The sequence below is a fragment of the Mercenaria mercenaria genome, chromosome 7, assembly GCF_021730395.1.
Source record: "Mercenaria mercenaria strain notata chromosome 7, MADL_Memer_1, whole genome shotgun sequence".
NCBI classification, from domain to species: domain Eukaryota; kingdom Metazoa; phylum Mollusca; class Bivalvia; order Venerida; family Veneridae; genus Mercenaria; species Mercenaria mercenaria.
Window position 1 is genome coordinate 40,797,035 of NC_069367.1, and position 21,225 is coordinate 40,818,259.

The 21,225-nt window shown below is 33.7% G+C and overlaps 2 protein-coding genes across 2 annotated transcripts; one reads left to right on the top strand and one right to left on the bottom strand.

Annotated features, from left to right (window-relative positions):
- Window positions 1–10,183: 10,183 nt before the first annotated feature.
- LOC123528008 (uncharacterized) lies at window positions 10,184–17,687 on the bottom strand. The gene is made up of 4 exons (XM_045307752.2): window positions 17,574–17,687; window positions 14,201–14,797; window positions 13,730–13,832; window positions 10,184–12,280 (listed from the first exon to the last, which is right to left on the bottom strand). Exons 1-4 carry the CDS (start codon window positions 17,616–17,618, stop codon window positions 11,955–11,957), a joined length of 1,071 nt encoding a protein of 356 aa, XP_045163687.2. The 5' UTR covers window positions 17,619–17,687; the 3' UTR covers window positions 10,184–11,954.
- A 1,271-nt stretch (window positions 17,688–18,958) lies between these two features.
- LOC128558244 (patched domain-containing protein 3-like) lies at window positions 18,959–20,278 on the top strand. Its single transcript, XM_053547132.1, has one exon. It carries the CDS (start codon window positions 18,959–18,961, stop codon window positions 20,276–20,278), a length of 1,320 nt encoding a protein of 439 aa, XP_053403107.1.
- Window positions 20,279–21,225: the final 947 nt, after the last annotated feature.

Consider the following 21,225-nt stretch of genomic DNA (forward strand, 5'->3'; position numbering starts at 1 on the left):
CACATAACAATTAATTCTTAACTACAGTAGTCCAATTAAAAAGTATCTTCTGTCTTTACTTTCAGATAAACTCCAAAGAAAACTTTTCTTCCCTAAGTCTACATAGTAATCATTGTCAAGTAGTCTCAATATGTATACTATGGTGAATATTCTGATAATATCCAAATCAATATTGACTTTTTTAACCCAGGTCGAGTAGGATAGCTCTCCATATACTTCATATAGTAAAGCAAAAAAAAAAGTAAACAAAATATTTCTAACAATTGTTCCACACTGTTGTTGTTTTGCTTTTGTTTACAGATTATACATACCCACACAATTAACCCCTATTTTTTAAGATTTGATGCTTTTTCATAAAAAGAAAACAGTGCTGACAATCGGGCTTTGTCAAATCGATTTTATAAGAGACCTGATTGCCACATTGTTTACACTTTTCTCTGTTGAGTTTCATGATATCCTCCAAACCATACGGAATTTTTGCAGTATTTTTGTCAAATTTTGACATCTTATTCCAAGGCTTTCTGTTGGTCTGAGATTGCCTGTTTGATAAAGTAAATATCACTTACTGACAATTTCCAACTGAAAGAAAATATTTAAATGTTACAAAACAATTTGTTTTAGCCGAGTCATGTTCTGGACTTCATTTTGTTATTGTGAACAATCTGTGCTACATAATATCACATGCGTTTCATAAAAATGGCAAAAGAAACGTGAATTCTTATCTGTTAACAATGTGAAGGATGTATATTTGACTTAGGTTCATGATCTGGTATTTTACTGCAACCCCGCCTGTTAACGAGCATGTCAGAGATCTAATATATAAACATTTAAAGCAAGTTTTATACAGACAGCCTTTTTTGTGTTAAATATATGTGTTCTTTCACCTATCGAGCAAGTTATCAAACATTTCTGGGAACTTATGTCGATAAATATTCTTTGTACATTAATACAGACTCTGTTATGTTAACACTGTGAAGACTAAAGCAGAAAGTACTTTCATGAATTGGCAAACTTATTATCAAACTTGCCGTTATTTTCTATTCATGACGATTGCTAAAGAAATATAGATTCTTTTGTGTTGACAATGTTAAAATAACAAAATATCTGGTGCAAGGGTCAAACCTCTGGAGATACTTCAACAAGCATTCTAATTATAATACTGTTCAGCTATTCAGAAATTCGTTTTGTTTTTCATAATTTTTCAAAATGAAATGTACGTGACTGTGTTGATTTTACTGTTATAGCTTTTAGGATATAACTGCAAACTTCTATCTGCGTTAGTCCTCAGTAGTACCAAATGAAAAAAATGCATATATGAATAAGCGTATTGTAACAATAATCTTGAAAATGTGAACTTAAGTTTTTATAAGAATGACTCTAAAGATTAAGATGGCATGGAATATCAGAAAGATAAATGTTTTATACCAAATGCATCACTAATATTCTTCATCAGTTTTTGAATCAAGATTGAATAGTATGCAATATTGAAAGATAAAGCACAGCTCTTATCAGCAGACTCAGTGTCCTTTATTTTGTTTCTACATATATTATACTTTCGAGTAGTACTTTGCCGAGTTTGGGGAAGTGCTAGTTGAAACAGACTTGACTTTTTTGGCTGCGCTTCTGCCTTTGGATTCCATAGTTATTACAGAATTTCGTGATCTTTGATTAACGTGTTACACATCTATCCGTTGAAGCAATTTATCACAAAGACCTGATGGACAGTTACAACACACATTTGTAACCATTTTGACTTTGAAACCTATCTTACCATCCTTTGCATGTTGAAACACTCGTGTAAGTGTCCCGAGTTTTTCTCTAGGTCAATCTAGTATGTGGAATTTCCAAACATTGACATTGTTTTCACACATATCAGTTTTAGTGATATTCATGCCTATTGTTAATTTCATCCAATTAGAGGAGTCCTCGGTATTTTTAAATCTAGCTTTAGTTCTGTGCTCCCTATAAGATTGTAAAAGTAAGGATTGTGATTATATTAAAAGCAATTTTTAAAGGAAAAGTGATGTAACCTTCTTACATGCATATACATTTATTGTAACTTTCAAAGCACCCATCGGTAATTTGGCAAGACGCTTATATATGATATATAACTAGTGCATTAATATTTAATGAAATGCTTTACATGTTTCAAAAGTGCGTTTTGATAACATATTAAAATTTCAACAAAATCGAATAATGCACTGGTATCATTTTATTAATTTGCGAAAGATGTCCTCGTTTATTAAACATGCAACAGTTACTATAATTTATAAGATACAGAATCGTATTGAAATTTTCTATGCCAAAATGCGTATATGGTATGATAAAGCCGCCATTTTGTTTCTTTACATGATTTTCCGAAAATCGCTCAATTGTAAATCTTAAAAATCATTATAATGTCAAAGCCTTTGCACTTCGACTCTTTTCCCTTTACAGAGGGGATACGGGTAGTGTTCAAATATTTCAGCCATATCTGGAAGTTTTTCGACCTAGTTCAAGCCCCTGCCACCGGAACATGTATATGTTAATATAGGTATAAACCCTAGATACACTTAAATCTGGAATAGCTCTAGAGGGTTGGATAGGTCATACATTGATAAATGGTGTATGCTAAAAAATTACTTGCTGGGTATTATGTATGGATGTTTAGGTTGATGTAGTCGCTTAACACTAGTACTATTTAAGAGTCCATAAAAGTAGCCAATAAACATCGACTGAAATACGTTCAAAATTTGCAAACATTTAAAAAAGGCAACATACTGAGTCGAACTTTCGACTTGCGTGATTCAAAAGTTTGTTTTAATAGTTCGGAATTTCGACTTAGTGCTGTGAAATTTCGAGTTTATAGATAAAACGCACCTGGCACAGATGTTCTTCCGTAGGTTTTATTTTACTTTTTTGTTTTATTCATATGAAGAGTTAGTTTCGGCCATTTTTCTCCGTCCCACTGTGTGACAAACCCTTCGACTAAAATCATACCTTATCTGTCTCAAATACAGACAATTAATATACTTAATAAGACTTACTTCGAGGCCGAACGACTACTGGCTTGTACAACACAAACGTATCAATCACAAATGTGCATCTTTAATAAGGACTTCCTAAGTTAGAGGAACTAATAATTATTGCCATAAAACATTTGGTTGAATACTCGTATAAATAATACACAAAAATATAATGAACTCAGAATGAACTTGAATTGCCGCCAAAGGCGATCAATATGTGGATATCGAGTTCGATCCACAGTCAGATCATACATACGACTTTACAAAAACGGTAGTATTAGCTTCCTCGGTGGACATTCAGCTTCGGAGAACTTTTTAAAACCCCCTGTTAGTTTAATGTTACTTGTTTTATGTAATACTCTCGAGACTATGTTTACAGGCGGTTCCTAAAGTGATCTATAAATGAGGTTATGAGGAGTGGAATTGTAGAACTTGGCGGCATTGGAATATTTTGACTGGTGCATCACACTAGAATACCGGATATATTCGGCACAGGATAGATGAAATTTTCTCCTCAACTGTATCTTTACAAGCAATCAGCACACCGGCCGTATAATGAAAGAAGTTTCTGACCCCTTTTAAAACTTTGAAAAGATGTTATTTTAAAGTAAAAAGTGAAACTTTACAAAAAGTGAAAACAGTACTTGTTACGCAGCATTTATGAATAAATCTAGCAAAATCACTTTATATATCTCCAATATATATATCCTATACGGTGCAAGGCTTCATTTATATGTGAATGTGAAAACTGTGAAATTTTCTGGTGTTGCTGAATTGAAAACATTTGTTGAAAAATGCAAACTATGAGTATAGGCTTAGTTTGTTCATTGATGAAAGTTTACTTTTAAAATCTGAGCATTCACGGAGAACTTGTCCAATGTTAAATATGGCGCTTAATGAGCTTTATATCTTCCTAAATTATTTTAGTACTTTTGTCTTCGTAGTCAGTATCATAAACTGCAAGTTGTATTAAATATAAGTTGGCGATCGAATCAGTCTTTTCTGTAAGTTGAAAACCGAATCGGTCTTAATGTAAGTTGATGGCCGAATCGGTCGCAAATGTAAGCTGGATACCAGATAGGTCCTTAATGTAAACTAGACACCGAATCAGTTCTAAATGTAAGTTGGAGACATCAGTTTTATTCACCTCCTTTCGAGTTCCTTTCGTGCTACTCACTCGTTATTTAATTATTACGCATCTGAACTCCAGACTCCAGACTTTTTTAATTAAATACTAGTATAGGTGCACATTTATATTTCTTAAATAATGCAAATTGTCTACGTCCAAATATAACTTACAACATTCAAAAGTTCACATTGTTGTCCAATTCCAGTTGATTGCTGCCAAATATAGTACAGTAATGTGTTTACCTTCGCAAAACATCGCTATTTTTTGTGTTTATCTCAGCCTTTAAAATCTCAACTCTAGCAGCGTTTTAGGCATCATAGTTTAGAATGATGACTGGAGAAAAATGATTAAATATACTTTATAAAGAAAATTGATTATCTTGCAGTGTTGTAATATCTTTAAAATTGTGTTTATAAAATTCAGCATTGCCAAATTGGCATAAAAGTTCACAGCTCACAGCCTCGTTTCTAAAAATTGGTTGGTTTTATCACGTTATGTTCAAGTTTGTATATTATCCTATGGTCAGGATTATAATCTAGGCAATATGTGACAACAAGAATACAAGCTAGTATTGTACGTTGGTAGTCCTATTGCAGAGAACTAGTAGGAAACCCACGGGTTGTGAGGGAAAGGGCCGCCCGTAACCCGGCTTATATAAATCTCACTACAGGGTCGTGACAGAATATACGCAGTTCCAAAAGAAAGTGTGCATTTTTTAAGTTTAAATATTTCAAAAAATTCCCCGACGTTTTTGTTTCATTTTTTCATACACTAACTCTCAGTTATAACTCAAAATCTAAAATGCACAACAATTTGTTTACGAACTGAGTTAAATTTTGGTATCAAACATTATAAGTTTTCATGAAAATAACCGAGAAAAAATAACAGAAATCTAAGTGCACACTTTCTTTTGGAACTGAGTGTATGTCTGTCTGCACCCTTCGGAGATAAATAAAACGTATATAATATCAGGGATCCACTCTGGAACCTCCCTTGGGTTTATGACAGAAAATGGCTGTCGGGAATCCGATTTGCGACTAACAACGTACTGGACGTAGGGTCAGAATTTGCTGACCCCGCTATAATAATTTCCTTAGTATTTATGTAAAGTTTCTATAACAAACAGACTGGTTCCCGAGGTAGTCATATGATAGTAGACAAAACCAAATACAGTTTTAATAATATCATAAAGCAACAATTCTTTAATTGTAGAAAACTCCTGACAAATAGAGTAAATCTCGAAAACAGCAATTTATTAAAAAGAGTAACGGAATGTTAACGTCTTATAAAAAGGGGGACAAATCTGCTATGGATAAATACCTAAATTTACAGGAGTTACTTGCCTTTCAATTAAACATGTAGTAGAACGGAAGTAAATATATATTCGGAATACTCGGTTCAAAATGGCACAAAGAAATGTGACAGATTACAAAAAAACATGAAAAAGAGCTCATTCTTCAAACTGCATGAGTTGAAAACATAAATTTTAGTTATCATGTGGGCATAAAATTAATCAAAACCGTTTCAGTACAAAGAACCAAATGTAGATCACAGGAGCCTGAAATTCTATCCAAAAGCCACGAAAAGTCTGTATATGAAAAAAGATCCACCTTCTATATAATAAAAAACACCAGGAATGAAACACATTCACACCCCACACACCACGAGAAAACAAGACTATTTCAAAGTAAGCAGAGCGAGTGTTCTCGGACGGCGTAATTATTTAAAGGCAACTAAAATATATGCGGGACTGTGCTCACTGGTCGCTTCACCGTATTAACTAACACGAAATCAACGATTTCAACAACATTTCGTTCATCGTCCAAACCATTGCGTGACGTCACACATTCATGTATATTTCTGCGCCGGAGTTAATAATGCTTTTGTGTAAATGCCAGTATCCGGTTCCATCCGTACACAATTTAGAACAGAACAGAACAGCATCGTGTAAACAATGTCATTTGTCATTTACAACACAATTAATATTTGATATCAGAAAACTCATTCCGTATCACCAAGCGTAGCTGAGCAGCCATGATATTCTTTTTTACTGTTATGGTTACATTCTACCAATTCAATTCCTTATTTATTTCATATTAATAACAAAACATTCAGACCTCATTTTCAGCACTTTACAGCATTTCAGTGATATGAAAACCATATATGGGCATTTAGTATAACATGTCTTCTTATCAAAAATAGAAAAATATTGACATGTTATGTTGTCTATAGAAAAATAATCTATTCTGACAAACATCACCCTCTAAAAATGCCCCCATGAAAACAGCCGTTTAACAATTACGCGTAGGTAGACATTTTTCGCAAAGAATAAAACTTATTCCAAGAAATTTACAACGAAAATGGTCTAGATCTATTCTCAATACTATAAGCAATAAACATAAGCCAAAAATTTAACTGTCATCTCCTCATGTTACTCATTATACCAGATTTCATCCATAGCATGGAACTATATTTTGGACTACTTCACACGTAACACTGAGTAGTCACTTCCGGTTTGGTGTAATCCGTCCTTAAAGGAAAATTTTTTCATACTCAAAATGTGTATTTTCACTTAAATTGTACCAGTAACATATATGCATGAAAAAAATACCAGTTTCAGTTTGATACAACCAATTTTCAAGGTTTTATGGCTTTTTCAGTAACGTATGCTAGCGCGCCAAATTTCCTGGAAAAAAGCTGTCGCAACATCATTTTTGACCACTTTTCCTTGCTTGAGCTTTTTTTTGCCATATTTTATCAAGTTTTACCAAACTGATGATTTTATAAAAAGGGATTTGACAAAAAAATCCCTGTTTGGGGGTAGTATACGCTATTTAGAGGGTACTTATTTTTACCAAAAAACGGAGGACTCTTTTGGAAGTGATGAAATCTGTCAATATATTTAGAAAATGTGACATAGATTAATCCATGCACAAGCAAAAGAAGACACTAAAACATGCTGTTTTTCATTTCTATTTTTATTTAATCTGTAGAAATATTATACAAAACATGGATTAATCCATCTATATGTAGAGCATTAATTCATAAATGACAATACTTTCTTTCTTAATTAAAATTAAGTATCTATAATTTATAAACAAGCAGAAAACACAACATGGATTAATCCATCATTCAGTTCAAATGAATTTTGTACAATTACACATGAATAAAAAATAATACAGTTATAATGCATGGATTAATCCATGCTACCAAGAATAAAGCAATTTAAGCACAAAATATGAATCGAATGTTTTTTTTTTTTTCATTTCACTGAGAAAAACTTCACATGGATTAATCCATCATTTCATTCTGTCTACTGACGAAAATTCTAGATTTATCTGCAAAAAAATAGCTATACTATAAATTCTAACGCATGGATTAATCCACTCTCTTCCATGTTTTTCAAACAGGTACATGCATTTTTACTATTGCTAATATGATGGATTAATCCATCTCTTCCTCGTGTAACAGAAACAGTGTTAGAACAACTCAAACATACCAAATGTACATGGATCTGTTTTAAAATCTAAAGCATACAATAAAGATTCAGACAAGAAAAGATGGATTAATCCATTCCCGATTCATACAGAAAACCAGTTGGTTAATGCCTGAACTGCAAAATAAAGGACATGGATTAATCCATCTAGTCTCATCTTTTGTTCTCAGAACAATGAAGTAAAGTATAAAAACTTAGTGGAAAAGATGGATTAATCCATCCTTTATAGAACAATTTATATACAGACTATGAAAAAACAAACACTGCTGAGTTTTAATTCAATGACATGGATTAATCCATCTAGTTACATTGTATGTTTTCAAAACTGTAAGGTAAAATATAAAAGCTCATAGGAAAAGATGGATTAATCCATCGCTGATTCATGCAGAAAAATTGTTGTTAACGCCTAAAATGCAAAATCGAAAACATGGATTAATCCGTGTAGTAAATTTGTATTTTTTTCAAAACTGTAAGGTAAAATATAAAAGCTGACAGGAAAAGATGGATTAATCCATTCCTGATTTATACAGAAAAATTGTTGGTGAACACCCAAAATGCAAAACGAAGACATGGATTAATCCATCTAGTTACACTGTATGTTTTCAAAACTGTAAGGTAAAATATAAAAGCTCAAAGGAAAAGATGGATTAATCCATCCCCGATTCATGCAGAAAAATTGTTGTTAACGCCTAAAATGCAAAATCGAAAACATGGATTAATCCATGTAGTTACATTGTATTTTTTCAAAACTGTAAGGTAAAATATAAAAGCTGATAGGAAAAGATGGATTAATCCATTCCTGATTCATACAGAAAAATTGTTGGTTAACACCTCAATGCATTAATCCATCTAGTTACACTGTATGTTTTCAAAAATATGAAGTAAAATATAAAAACGGAAAGGCAAAGATGAATTACTCCATCACTGATTCATATTATAAAATTGTTGGTAAACAGCTCAAATTCAAAATCAAAGACATTTCAAAACTAAGGTAAAATATAAAAAACCGAAAGGAAAAGATGGATCAATCCATCCCTGATGCATGCATAAAAATTGTTGGTTGACACCCCAAATGCATAGTTAAAAACATGGATTAATACTTCCCGATTTCTAGTAAAAACACTGACAGTTCAAAGACAAGGATTAATCCATTCGCTATTTCAGCTTTTTTCAAATGATGTAAATACAAACTGATCTACTTACTTAGATATCTTATCTAAAGATCAGAAGAGTCAACAAGAATGTTATCAGCATAATACCACATATAAGTCCCTAAATAATTATTGACAGAATTACATTTGGGGCTTACAATAGTAAAACTTCTGGCAAAATGCACATGCCCATTTCAGGTTGCTGTTAATTACATCTGGCACAAATGTTGTAACAGTATGGTCAAAGAAAAGACAAAACTATAGATAAGAGGGCCATGAGGACCCTGTATCGCTCACCTAAGTACCATTGCTCAAAATTATATGATAAAATGCTGCATTTTTTTTTTACTTTTTTTTTAACTAACATGAATATTCCTTACACTGGAAAAAAAAAACATTTAAAACCAATCTCGTTAGATGCTGCTGATGTATATTTGTTTACATAAAATAAAGGGAGGTAATTTGTCATAAATTCAGTCAAAACTTAACTACCCTGATTGTCGAGTCCATCTGATGGCACAAATGACAATTCAAACCAGTATCTTTATTAGTTACTCAGATAAACCCATTTTAATTCGAAACAGAAGTAGGTAATTTGACATAAAATCAATCCATAGCTATCTACGCTGATTGCCTACAAGCCTATACAACAATATATTAGTAAAGTATTCATACTGATTAATGTTAAATCAAGAGTTATCTAATATAACTATTTCTTACAAAAGAAGACATAAACAAGAGCTCCGCCAAGCGGGGCAATATACGCCCGAAGGGTTACATCAAAGGATGGGAGCAAAATTTAAAGAACGTGACTGTTGTAGTGCAAAGGACTGGAACAACAAAAGGAAAACTTCTAAAAACAAATCTAAGTCCACCAAAAAAATATTCAAAGTCCACAAAAAAAAAAATCTTTATCAGGTACAGGTATGTAAAAGTACAACAGAAAAGTGGTCTCGGTTTTTCCCTACGACCAATAATAAAAAAAGTTTCAAAATAAGCTATTTATAGTAACAAAAAGGAAGTAATTCAAAAAAAAATATTGTAAGTACAAAAAAGAGAGTTCTGCCAAATAAAAACAAGAGCACTGCAATGCAGAGCAACATACACAAAGCAGTCATATATAACCTTTGACCCTTAAGTGTGACCAAGTTTCTTTGAAATCCTTCCAGCAGTTCAAGAGTTACAGAGCGGACACGAAACAAACAGATATCACTTTTGACCCCTAAGTGTGACCTTGACCTTGAAGCCAGTCGTCTGGAACATGCACTCTGCAAGTCGTCTTGCTGTGGTGAACATTTGTGTCAAGTTTCTTTGAAACACTTAAAAGCGTTCAAGAATTACAGAGCGGACACAAAACAAACTGATATGACCTTTGACTCCAAAGTGTGACCTTGACCTTGAAGCAAGACATCCAAAACATGCGCTCTGCACGTCGTCTCGGTGTGGTGAACATTTGTGTCAAGTTTCCTTGAAATCCTTCAAGGGGTTCAAAAGTTACAGAGCGGACACAAAATTGCTAACGGACATACAGATGGACGGACTGACAGATGGACACCAGCGTTATAACATAATACGTCCCTTCGGGCGTATAATAATAATGTTTCAAACCAATCTCATTAGAAGCTGCTAAGGTGTATTCATTTAGATAAAAAATAAAGGAAGGTAATTTGTCATAAATTCAGTCAATATGTATCTTCACTGATTGTCAAAGTCCATCTGTTGACATAAATGAAATTTCAGATCAGTATCTTCATTAGTTACGAATATACCCATTTCAATTTGAAATAAAGGGAGGTAATTTGACATAAAATCAGTCCATTGTTATCTAGCCTAATTGTCTCAGTCCAACTAAAAACAATAATGAAATTTCAAAAAAGTCCTATAAGTACTTACTGGTATAAATCCATTTCGATTGCAATCAGGGGAGGGAATCAGATATAAAATAACACTGGAACCTACGATTGGATCTGACAGATTCGTCACTGAAGATTTATTGTTGTTGAAGAAAATTTGGAAGTTTGCATCAAATAAAACCATAAATGAAGTCTCTATATGGCTGCAAAAACCAAAATAGCAAATTTTGGACCTTTAAGGGGCCATAACTCTGAAACCCATGACGGAATCTGGCAAGTTAAAAAAAGGAACCAAGATCTTGTGGTGATACAAGCTGTGTGCATGTTTGTTAAAATAAAATCATAGATGAAGCTGCTACTGTGCAGACAAGGTCAAAATAGCCGATTCTGGCCCTTTCAGGGGCCATAACTCTGGAACCCATAAAGGAATCTGGCCAGTTTAAAAAAGGAACCAAGATCTTATAGTGATACAAGTTGTGTGCAAGTTTGGTAAAAATCAAATCATAAATGAAGCTGCTATTGTGCAGACAAGGTCAAAATAGCTAATTCTGGCCCTTTCAGGGGCCATCACTCTGGAACCCATAATAGGATCTTGCCAGTTCAAGAAAGGAACCGAGATCTTATGGTGATACAAGTTGTGTGCAAGTTTGGTTAAAATAAAATAATAAACGAAACCTCTATTGTGCAGACAAGAAATTGCTGACGCACGGACAGACAGACTGACGATGGACGAAGGGTGATCACAAAAGCTCATCTTGTCACTACGTGACAGGTGAGCTAAAACATTTGCAACTAAAGTGCCAGCAATATACACATATCCACTTTATGTTGATATATAATCATATCCATAAAACTATGCTAATCTTTCACGAAATGAAATAGAAAGATAAGAAAATGGATATTCAAATATGACTCAATTTCAAGTTCAGAATACCATCATATTACCTAAGGTATACATTAATGAATTATTTGAATTATCTTCAGTGAGCATAGTATTGTTTTGTGAATGATGAATAAACCCAACATCAAATTTACTTTCAGAGTTTAACTTAGCAAAATACTGTTCAACTGACACATTAATCCAAATTAGAAATATCAACACAATGTACACTAATTTGTTGTGTTTTTCTACATTCTTTTCATTAAACATTTGAATCATGAAATGCAAGTTTTATAAAAAATAAATAAATACTCTTTTTATTCTTTAACAACATGCATTTTGTATTTTATTTCCATATAAGCTGTCTCAAGTGATACAAAGTACCCTCTAGTTGCATTCACAAGTATATAATAAAACACCTAACCAAAAATCTCCTATATCTAACTTTCAACACATTGAAAAACATTATGTAATGATGTGCCAAAAAAACTTGTATTGTCTATTACAGTTTTTGATAACACTCCCAAGTGTGATACCAGCACTGCCATCCAGATATCATTCAACAAAAGCAGAATATCACATACTGCAAAAATGTGCAAGAACTTTACAAGTATTTCTAATGTCAAAATCAACATCACTGCAGTTGCTAACAAAAACTCCAAGAGGTCCATGAAAATACGAAGCCAAATCTGCCTTTTTACTTCCCTGTCCATAGGTATCAGAATAGATTTTGTATTATGTATCACAACAGTAGTCTTCTTTTTACCTACAAATAAAATTTAATATTAATACATGTGGACAAAACATGAATCATGCAGACATTTTGTTTTTCAAAAATATATATACAATATAAAATATAGATTAGCATACTGAAACTGTTGATAAAACTCCAAGTCAATACGGAAACAGCAATATGCATTTTATAAAATTTCAGAGTTATAACTCCTTAATCAGACATGGTATATTCATAGTATATAAGACTCAGCCTACTCAGTCTCATTCTATCCTGCCCATGAATATACTTTATATTTCATAAACTATCAAAATAGTAGGATTAAATCGTTGTGTAGAAAGTGTTCCTTTGCTTGAACCCAGTGTTTCAATTTCTTTTAATCCTTTATGATAGAGTTTTGCGTATTTTATACCCACATTTGAATAGATTCTATAAAACAGAATCTTGCTTTTATCTGGTTTACAGAAGAGTTTATGTATGCCCCGACAGCAGACAAAAGTTCTTTCAAAGTGATACATATCTGCAAGTTTGTGGAATTATCAGTATTTTCATGAAAAGCATTTAACTTTTTCATGTGAAAAAAATTATAAACTTTAACTCATATAAAACCTGCAGACTGTCACAAAATACGTTAATCATCAAACTTGGCCTAATTCAAGGGCCATAATCTAAGAGTGCCTGGGGTGATTTGGCTGGTTATCCAACCTTACCAAGATATTATGCCCACAAACATTGTTAGCAAGTTTGGTGAAGATCAGATGAAAACTGTTTGACTTAGAGAGCGGACAAGGCTAAATTCGCAGATTTCAAGTAATTAAAGGGCCATAATCCAAGATAACCTGAGACAATTTGGCTGGTTATCAAACTTGGCCAAGATATTATGCCCACAAACATTATCTGCAAGTTTGTGGAAGATTAGATGAAAACGGTTTGACTCAGAGATGGGACAAGGCTAAATTCGCAGTTTTTTTAAGTATTTCACGGGCCATAACTCAAGAGTGCCTGAGGTGATTTTGCTGGTTATCAAACTTGGCCGAGATATTATGCCCATATACATTGTCACTATGTTTGGTGAAGATAAGATGAAAACTGTTTCACTAAGAGAGTGGACAAGGCTAAATTTGCAGATTTTGAGTAATTCAAGGGGCATAATTCAAGTGCCTCAGGGCGATTTTGCTGGTTATCGAACTCACCCAAGATATTATGCCAACAAACATTGTCACAAAGTTTGGTGAAGATTGGATGAAAACTATCTGACTTAGTGAGCTGACACGCTTTTGGACCCTCAACCCCGTCACGGGTGTTAACAGAATATGCCCCACTCTCTCAAAGACGGGCATATAAAATGAGTATAGTACATTGTTATCTTTAAAAATAAAAAATGTAGAAATTTGTTACATATATTTGAAGTTTGTGCCATTTATTCCCTATCTCCTCCAATTGCACTTAGCTTGATGAGGGTTCTTTAACGTGTTTACTTACCAGTTTTTTTCTTTTGCTGATGCAAAGTTTTCTTCTGTTGCTTCTGTGTTGTTTTCTTCATATTTTTTTTATGTACAGTTTGTCTCCTCGCTTTTGAAACAATCTGGATTCAAAAACAGAGATCAGGAAATATTGTATACCATTAAATATCTGTAAGTTTTATTTCAGCATATGAGAGAAAAGACAAGTGTATTCTTATTATTCTGCTTAACAGACATGTCATTTTTTGTTCCTTTTTGTTAAACTAGGACTCATCTACAAACAATGATTCAAAATTTTAACAAAGTTGAAACACATTTAACTGTTTAATTAAGAAATATTAATCTTTTCGCGTAGGTCCATGGTTTATTTATAATTTAGGGGAGGGTGCAAAACCCAGACCTTTGATCCATTTTGTCGCATTTGTTATGCAGAAGTTGCAAAACTGATGAACATGTAAAAATTTTCTAAAGTTAAAAACAATAATTATACCTTTACAGGCTGTGTTTCCTTCTCTATCATTTTCTTGACTGGTTCTGGTATAACATTTGAAAAGTCAATTTCTTCAACATAAATCTGCTGTTTTGGAAGAGCATCAATCCAAATTCTCTTTCCAGTGTCCTTAATTGAATACTTTTCTTTTAAGAATTTATCCCACCACCTTTTCTTTGATTCATCACTAAACATGAAATGAATTGAGTTAATAAGATTCTGCAGTCTCAAAAAATCTACTTTGGAGTAGTCTTGTTTAAGAATGTTTGGTTTTCCCTTGGGCACAGAGTTAAGATATGTTACATCTTGCTTCACCCATTCCTCTGCTTGATGTAGTTTGTATTCAACAACTGTTTCTCCGGATACTTTTGAAAATTTAAAATGATGTTGAACTGTGTGTTTAGATATAATGTTTAAATGCGGCTCTAACCATGCTTTTATGTCTAACATATCATTTAAAAGTTCCGAGTTTGGTAACAAGTTTGTAAGATCTTCAAGTGTTTCAGCATCTTTCCTTCTTAGGAATTCCCAAATTCTGCTAAATCCAGCATCAACATCTTCGTGGGTATGACCAACAAACAAAAATGAAATATGTACCTGAAATGTTGAAAATAAAGAATTACAGTGGCACTATGCCCATAAAAAGACAAGACTTTTGTATACATATTTCTAGCAATGTTTTTGTTTTAAATGTTTTACTGATAACAGTTTACTTGTTGCAATGCCACACTTCTCTTAACTATACAGATGACTGTTTATTTCATATCTCTTGACAGGATTCTTTTCACTATCCTTTGTAAATAACAGTTATTTTTTCGCAATAATTTTCTCTTGCATTTAGAACATATTCTGTTAATTTCTTTATCAAGGCTGACACTTAAATGATGTTTTACTCTATATATATCTTTAAAGAAAACACCATTAATATTACCACCCTGGAACAAAGGTCTCATTTAAAATATATGACCTTATCAGCAGGGTTCAAATTTATGGATTCCATTCAGATAGCATAGTTACAATAACACTATCGTGCTGACAATTTTGAACAGAATACTATTTATAAATGACTATGTAGTATGTACCAAATGACCCGGAGTGCCATCAATTTTATCAAAAGTTACAGACTTTAGACTATTCTTTGGAAAGGAATGTAAGAAAATTAATTCAGTCATAATGAATAATAATACAGATATAAGCTCACCACAATACATCAACAATCGAGGTGTGCTAGTAATAAGGCCCTGAACTTTTGAAACAATGACCTTTAATTAATACACCAATTATGGCAGTAATCTGCCATACATGGACATGCTTAGAAGTTTTAACCACTTTGAACAGAGATCTTTATGTTAGATCTACAAAATTAAGATGGAATAAGAATTTAACAGTTGTGATGTGTAATTAGACTTAATACAACCATACTGAGTATATCTTAGTCTCTAGGATAAAGTCAAAATGCATCTGGCTGATTTTGAAACAACAGCTGTCACAGGAGACAGCATGCTCTACTATTTCTATGCAGACAAGTGAAACTTGGCAATTCTGAGGAAGCTGGAGCTGTCACTGGTATGTTCATTTACTCCAATGTGGATGAATATATTGGACAATTGCTAACATCTGTGTCAGTTTAGAAATAATCATGGTTCCCACTCTTTTCCGTGGAAAAAATTCAAGGACTTTTCAAGGACTTTTCCAGGACATTTTCACAAAATACAAGGACTAATAGAGCGCCTCGTGGTTCAAAGGTAGAGCGACCAAACCTGATCCAGACATTGTAGGTTCAAGTCCCGTCAGAAGTGAAATTCTTTCACTGCCTCTAAGATCTTTAATAGGTGCTAGAACTTTAAGAAAATAAGCTAGAGCTATCCCTAAAGGGGATAAATACTTCTGCATCGCTCACTATCACTTGGTTAAAGTCGTACTGTTGAAGAAACATAATGGAAAATATCTAGGTCCGAGTTATCTCCCCTTTGCTAGATTATCTTGTAATATGAACATCCTCATGTCATATACTACCAGTCTGTAAAGTTTCAACAAAACCCTTCAAATAGTTTAGAGTTAAGTTCACAAGAATCATGGACAGACATAAATGGACAGATGGACAGACTCCAATATACCCCTTTGAACTTCATCGGTGGGGGTATAATACATGTAAATTTAATTAAACTAAAAAACAGGACTCAATTTTCACCAAGCGTTTAAGACTTTTCAAAGTTGTCAGTAGGTTGCTTTTTAGATTGACTTCTTGTGCTGATAAGCATCTCTTCACCTTGTGATTCAATTTTAAGGGTGTTCTGCAATTTGTCAGATGTATTTCAGTCAGATTATAAGCATGGACAATGCAGTCATATGGCAATACCGATTTATTGTCAATTTTCAGACTTTTGAGGTCGTATTTTACACTAGCTTTGCCAATTTCTCTTCTTTGTAGGAAATAAATCATTTTTTAAAGTGTGCCACGTTTTTCTTTCATCTTAATCACCAGACGCTTTACAAAGAAAGACAACTCCGTATAGACTAACTAGGTGTAACACCACTAAAATCTCAACTGATGTGAAGAGCTGAAGACGCGAATTTTTCAAGAACAGGGATAGCAATGCCGGTGTTTCTCTATTTAAATATGTTTGCTTTTTATATACACTGGCAATATTGTGAGCATACAGAAAGAAAAAAATTCCCAACTTTTTCCAGGTTTTTTGCACTTTCTTTAAAATTCAAGTACTTTCAAGGCCTTGAAAATGAAATGAAAAATTCAAGGACTTTTCCAGTTTTCCAGGAAGCGTGGGAACCCTGAATAATAGATATAGAGAAGTGTACCAAAACATCAAACAAATATAAAAGGGACATTATTCATTGAAAATTTCTGCAAAAGTATCATGTGTCATAATATGGAACAACTATTTGAAGTTTAAATCAAATATTAAGAGAAAAAAGCCAGAGGTACATCATAACTAGACCCTAAACTTCGAGTAAAGGAGGCAGAACTCATAGCATTGAACCTGAAATTCTAAGTAAAAGGGGGCATAATTCATGAAATATTGGTGAAATGATAATGGCCCTTTTGCCTGATGATGAGGAATACCTATTTGAAGTTTGAAGCAAATCCATCAAGTTATTAGAGATAAAGAGAAAGAAACTAAAAGATCATCCAAACTTTAACCAAAATGTGGACGCGAAATGACGAAGACACCTGGGTGAGTAAGAAAGCTTTCCATACACTTTGTATTGTCAAGCTTAAAAAGGAACCTGAACCACTTCAGATACTTGGAACCAAGATAAAGAGTTTGACATACTCAGTTTCAACTTACAGAAAACAAAACCTGAATTCTCCTGACAAGCTGAGCTTATACTTCTACATCAGATATTAACTCACCTCATCAAAGATGTGTTCTCGAACCAACAACTCAAAAAACGCCATAACATATCTGTTCTTGTTTTCACGCCAACAGTTGTCAGCTTGCAGATACAACACTCTTGGCAGCTTCTTACCCTTAAATAAAAAAAGATCATTTTATTGAGATTCTATGCAAGCATATCCAATTTTTTATGAAGAACCACCAAGTGAAGTCAAAAGATGAAGTTTTGTAACAATCTGTTTTCAGCTCTATTAGTAGCATATGGCAATCAAATCTGAAATAAATCCCAGGCAGGCATGTTTCTGGCTATGTTGAACATCTTTAATGCAGCCACTAAAGTACAAGAGAACCATGCTGCTCTTAGTTGTTCACCTTACCAATACATTTTGATCTTGCTTTGAATCAAGATTGAGAAATATCAATACAGAAGTTGGTAAAAAGAAGTGATTAATTTTTTTTTCGTTCTATTTATGGCATTTGTAGCCCCTGAAATGCCAAGCAAAGGCATGAAATCAAACTTAAGTGTACACAAATATGCTCCAAATCAAGTTTGGTGAAATTCAATCAAAGAGATTAATAACAAGAGCACTGCCAAGCAGAGCAATATACGCCCGGATGGTTATATCAGAGGAGGATTGGAGTACTTGACTGTTGAAGCCCAAAGGACCGACACAGTAAAAGGTTCAGAATTTAAAACAAGAAGGGAAGAAATTCTAAAAAAATTCTAAGTCAAGGTACAGGTATGTCAAAATACACCTATAAATTGGAGGTATCATCCATGTTGTACTACATAAAAGTGGTCTTGGTTTTTCCCTATGGCAAATAATAAAAAAAGTTTCAAAATAAGCTATTTATAGTAACATAAAAGGGAAATAACTAAAAAAAAAATTATTGTAAGTGAACAAAAAAGTGATCTGTCAAATAAAAACAAGAGCACTGCAATGCAGAGCAATATACATAAAGCAAAGTCATATTTGACTTTTGACGCCTAAGGGTGACCTTGACCTTTAAGCGACTCATCCGAAACATGCGCTCTGCAAGTTGTCTCAGTGTGGTGAACGCGCCATAGGGAAAAACCAAGACCATTTTTCTGTGGTACAACATGTTACTTTCAAATTTTAGGTGTATTTTAAGGTATCTTTACCTGGTAAGGAGTTTTTATGTGGATTTAGAAAAACAAAAGAATTACAATAATTACTACCACAAAATTAAAATTCCATTTGCAAATACAGGTGCTAGTGTAAAGAAACTTGCTGGGACGGGCGTATATTGTGACATTCTGGCACTCTTGTTTTTTCTGTTTTCAGGTGTAGCAGTGATATTTTGTTACTTGAACAACGTAACTTTCTTCGCAGCTTGTGTGGCAATCAATGAACGTCGTGTCGCTGGCAATAGACACTTTATGACTTGCAGAAAAATAAAGGGCAAAGACGACTTAGGTGAAGAAGGAAAATCAAATTGTCAAGTGATTTGCTGCGGTGGACGTGCACCTGTAAACAGAGAAGAAGCTGAAAGTTTTGTTGACAAATTTCCGCGTTGGTTCGTTCCAAAAATTGTCTTGTCATTGCCTTGCAAGATTATTATAATGATTCTGTTTATACCATACATTGCTGCAGCAGTGTATGGGTGTATACATCTAAAACAAGGAATGCCGTTTACGCAGTTAGTGAGCGACGATTCATATTTCTACAAGTACTCTGACTGGAACGAAAAGTACTTCAGTCGTCAAAATATCATCACGTTTGTTATTCCTAGACAGTATGACTATTCTACTGCGGAAACACAGTTGATGGTGGATGACCTGATTGCAAGTGCACACTCGAATAATTACTTCGACAACAGTTTTGAAGTTAACTGGCTTAAATCTTACAAAGATTCAACGTACTACAATGGTGCATCAAGCCTGGGCTTTTATTCTGGTCTCCAACAATTTTTAAGAGATCCACAGAATATGGTATTTTTTAATGACTTGGTTATAGATTTGAATAATACTGATGGAATTATTCTAGCATCTCGGGTGTATGTTCGTTCAAACAGTTTGAATAATAGCAAAGAAGAAGGCGAAATGATGCTTGAATCACGTACAATTGCCAGTGCTGCAGCGATTGACTGTTTCCCGTATTCACCAGCTTTTATTGTTGCCGAATTGTATGTGCGTGTATTGCGATTAACAGCTCAGTGTGTTGGTATTGCATTAGCGTCAGTGTTTGTTATTACATGTATTTTCATGCCACACCCTGTACTGATATTGTATGTCACAGTAGCTGTAGCATCAATTATGGCTGGAGTTATAGGTTTTATGTATTATTTGGATGTCTCACTGAGTGCAATCTCAATGGTAATGTTAATCATGAGCATCGGCTTCTCTGTAGATTTCACTGCCCATATTTGCCATGGTTACATGATGTCTGATGGGGAAACACGTGCTGTAAGAGTGAGAAAAGCTATAGACAAAACAGGTGCTCCAATTTTCCATGGGGCAGTTTCATCTATCATTGGTATACTGGTCCTTACTGGAGCAAAGTCGTATATTTTTAGATCATTTGCTGCCGTTATGTCTATGGTTTTGGTGTTCGGCATTCTGCATGCGTTGTTTCTACTTCCGGTGATATTGTCATTGATCGGGCCAGAGTGGATGAATACAGAGGATAAGGTGAAGAAATCCGAAATGATAACAATGACAAATTCAGCTGAAAGTGATGAAAAAGGTGAAGACCTATGATGAAATAAATGGAAAAAAATTCCGTATTTAATCAGAAATAATCATAGAAGAAAAAAAATTACTCCAGAAGACATACTTTTTAACCTTAAACATTTGAAACCTTTTCAGAATTTTGATCTTTTTTAAATCTAGGTTTAGTTTGAAATTAGGTCATCTAGGTTCAAACGCTAGGTCAATTGACCAATATAACATTGAAACTGATTATTTGGGGTCAATTGACCCAAGCATGGAAAAACTTTGTAAACTCTCTAGAGGTCATATATATACCTGGTTTAAATGAAATTTAGTGAGAATGTTTATCTTTATATATTCTAGGCTATATATAACTTTGAAACCAGGTTATTTGGAGCCGAAGCAAGGTCCTGATGTCAAACAATAGAAGCACCTTATAAATATTTAACATGGCATGGGTTGCTCAGTTGTAGAGAGTATGCCTTGCAGGCTTTGGTTCTATTCCTAGAAGGGTCCTATCAAAGAATTGATAAAAGTGGTACTGGTCATCCCGGTGTCAGTATAATGTGACTGGGAGGGGTATCAAATTGTCATGTGTCTGTGGTTTGGTATTCCAGTGAGGCATCACTATAAAATTGGGCACAGTGTGCTCACTGCTGTATGTAGACACCGTCGATATTTATTTAAAAGATTGTTTAAAAGGCGCTCAACCCAAAACTCAAACTAAAATCATTAAGAGGCTATTTATAGACAGCTCTTTGTTTTAAGTCGCCTGAGTACAAAGTGCTCAAGGTGACCTACTGTGATAAGTGTGTATCTTGTTTGTTGTGTGTTACTAACAATTGTACTGTTACAACTTTAGTGGTCGCAATCTTTACCACCATCTTGATGAAACATGATAAAATGTTTTGCCTCAAAACAATCTTAGGCAGGTTTAATGCTGGTCATCTTTAGTGTGAAACTATGTCAGCTGTTGACAATCTAGAAATCATCTT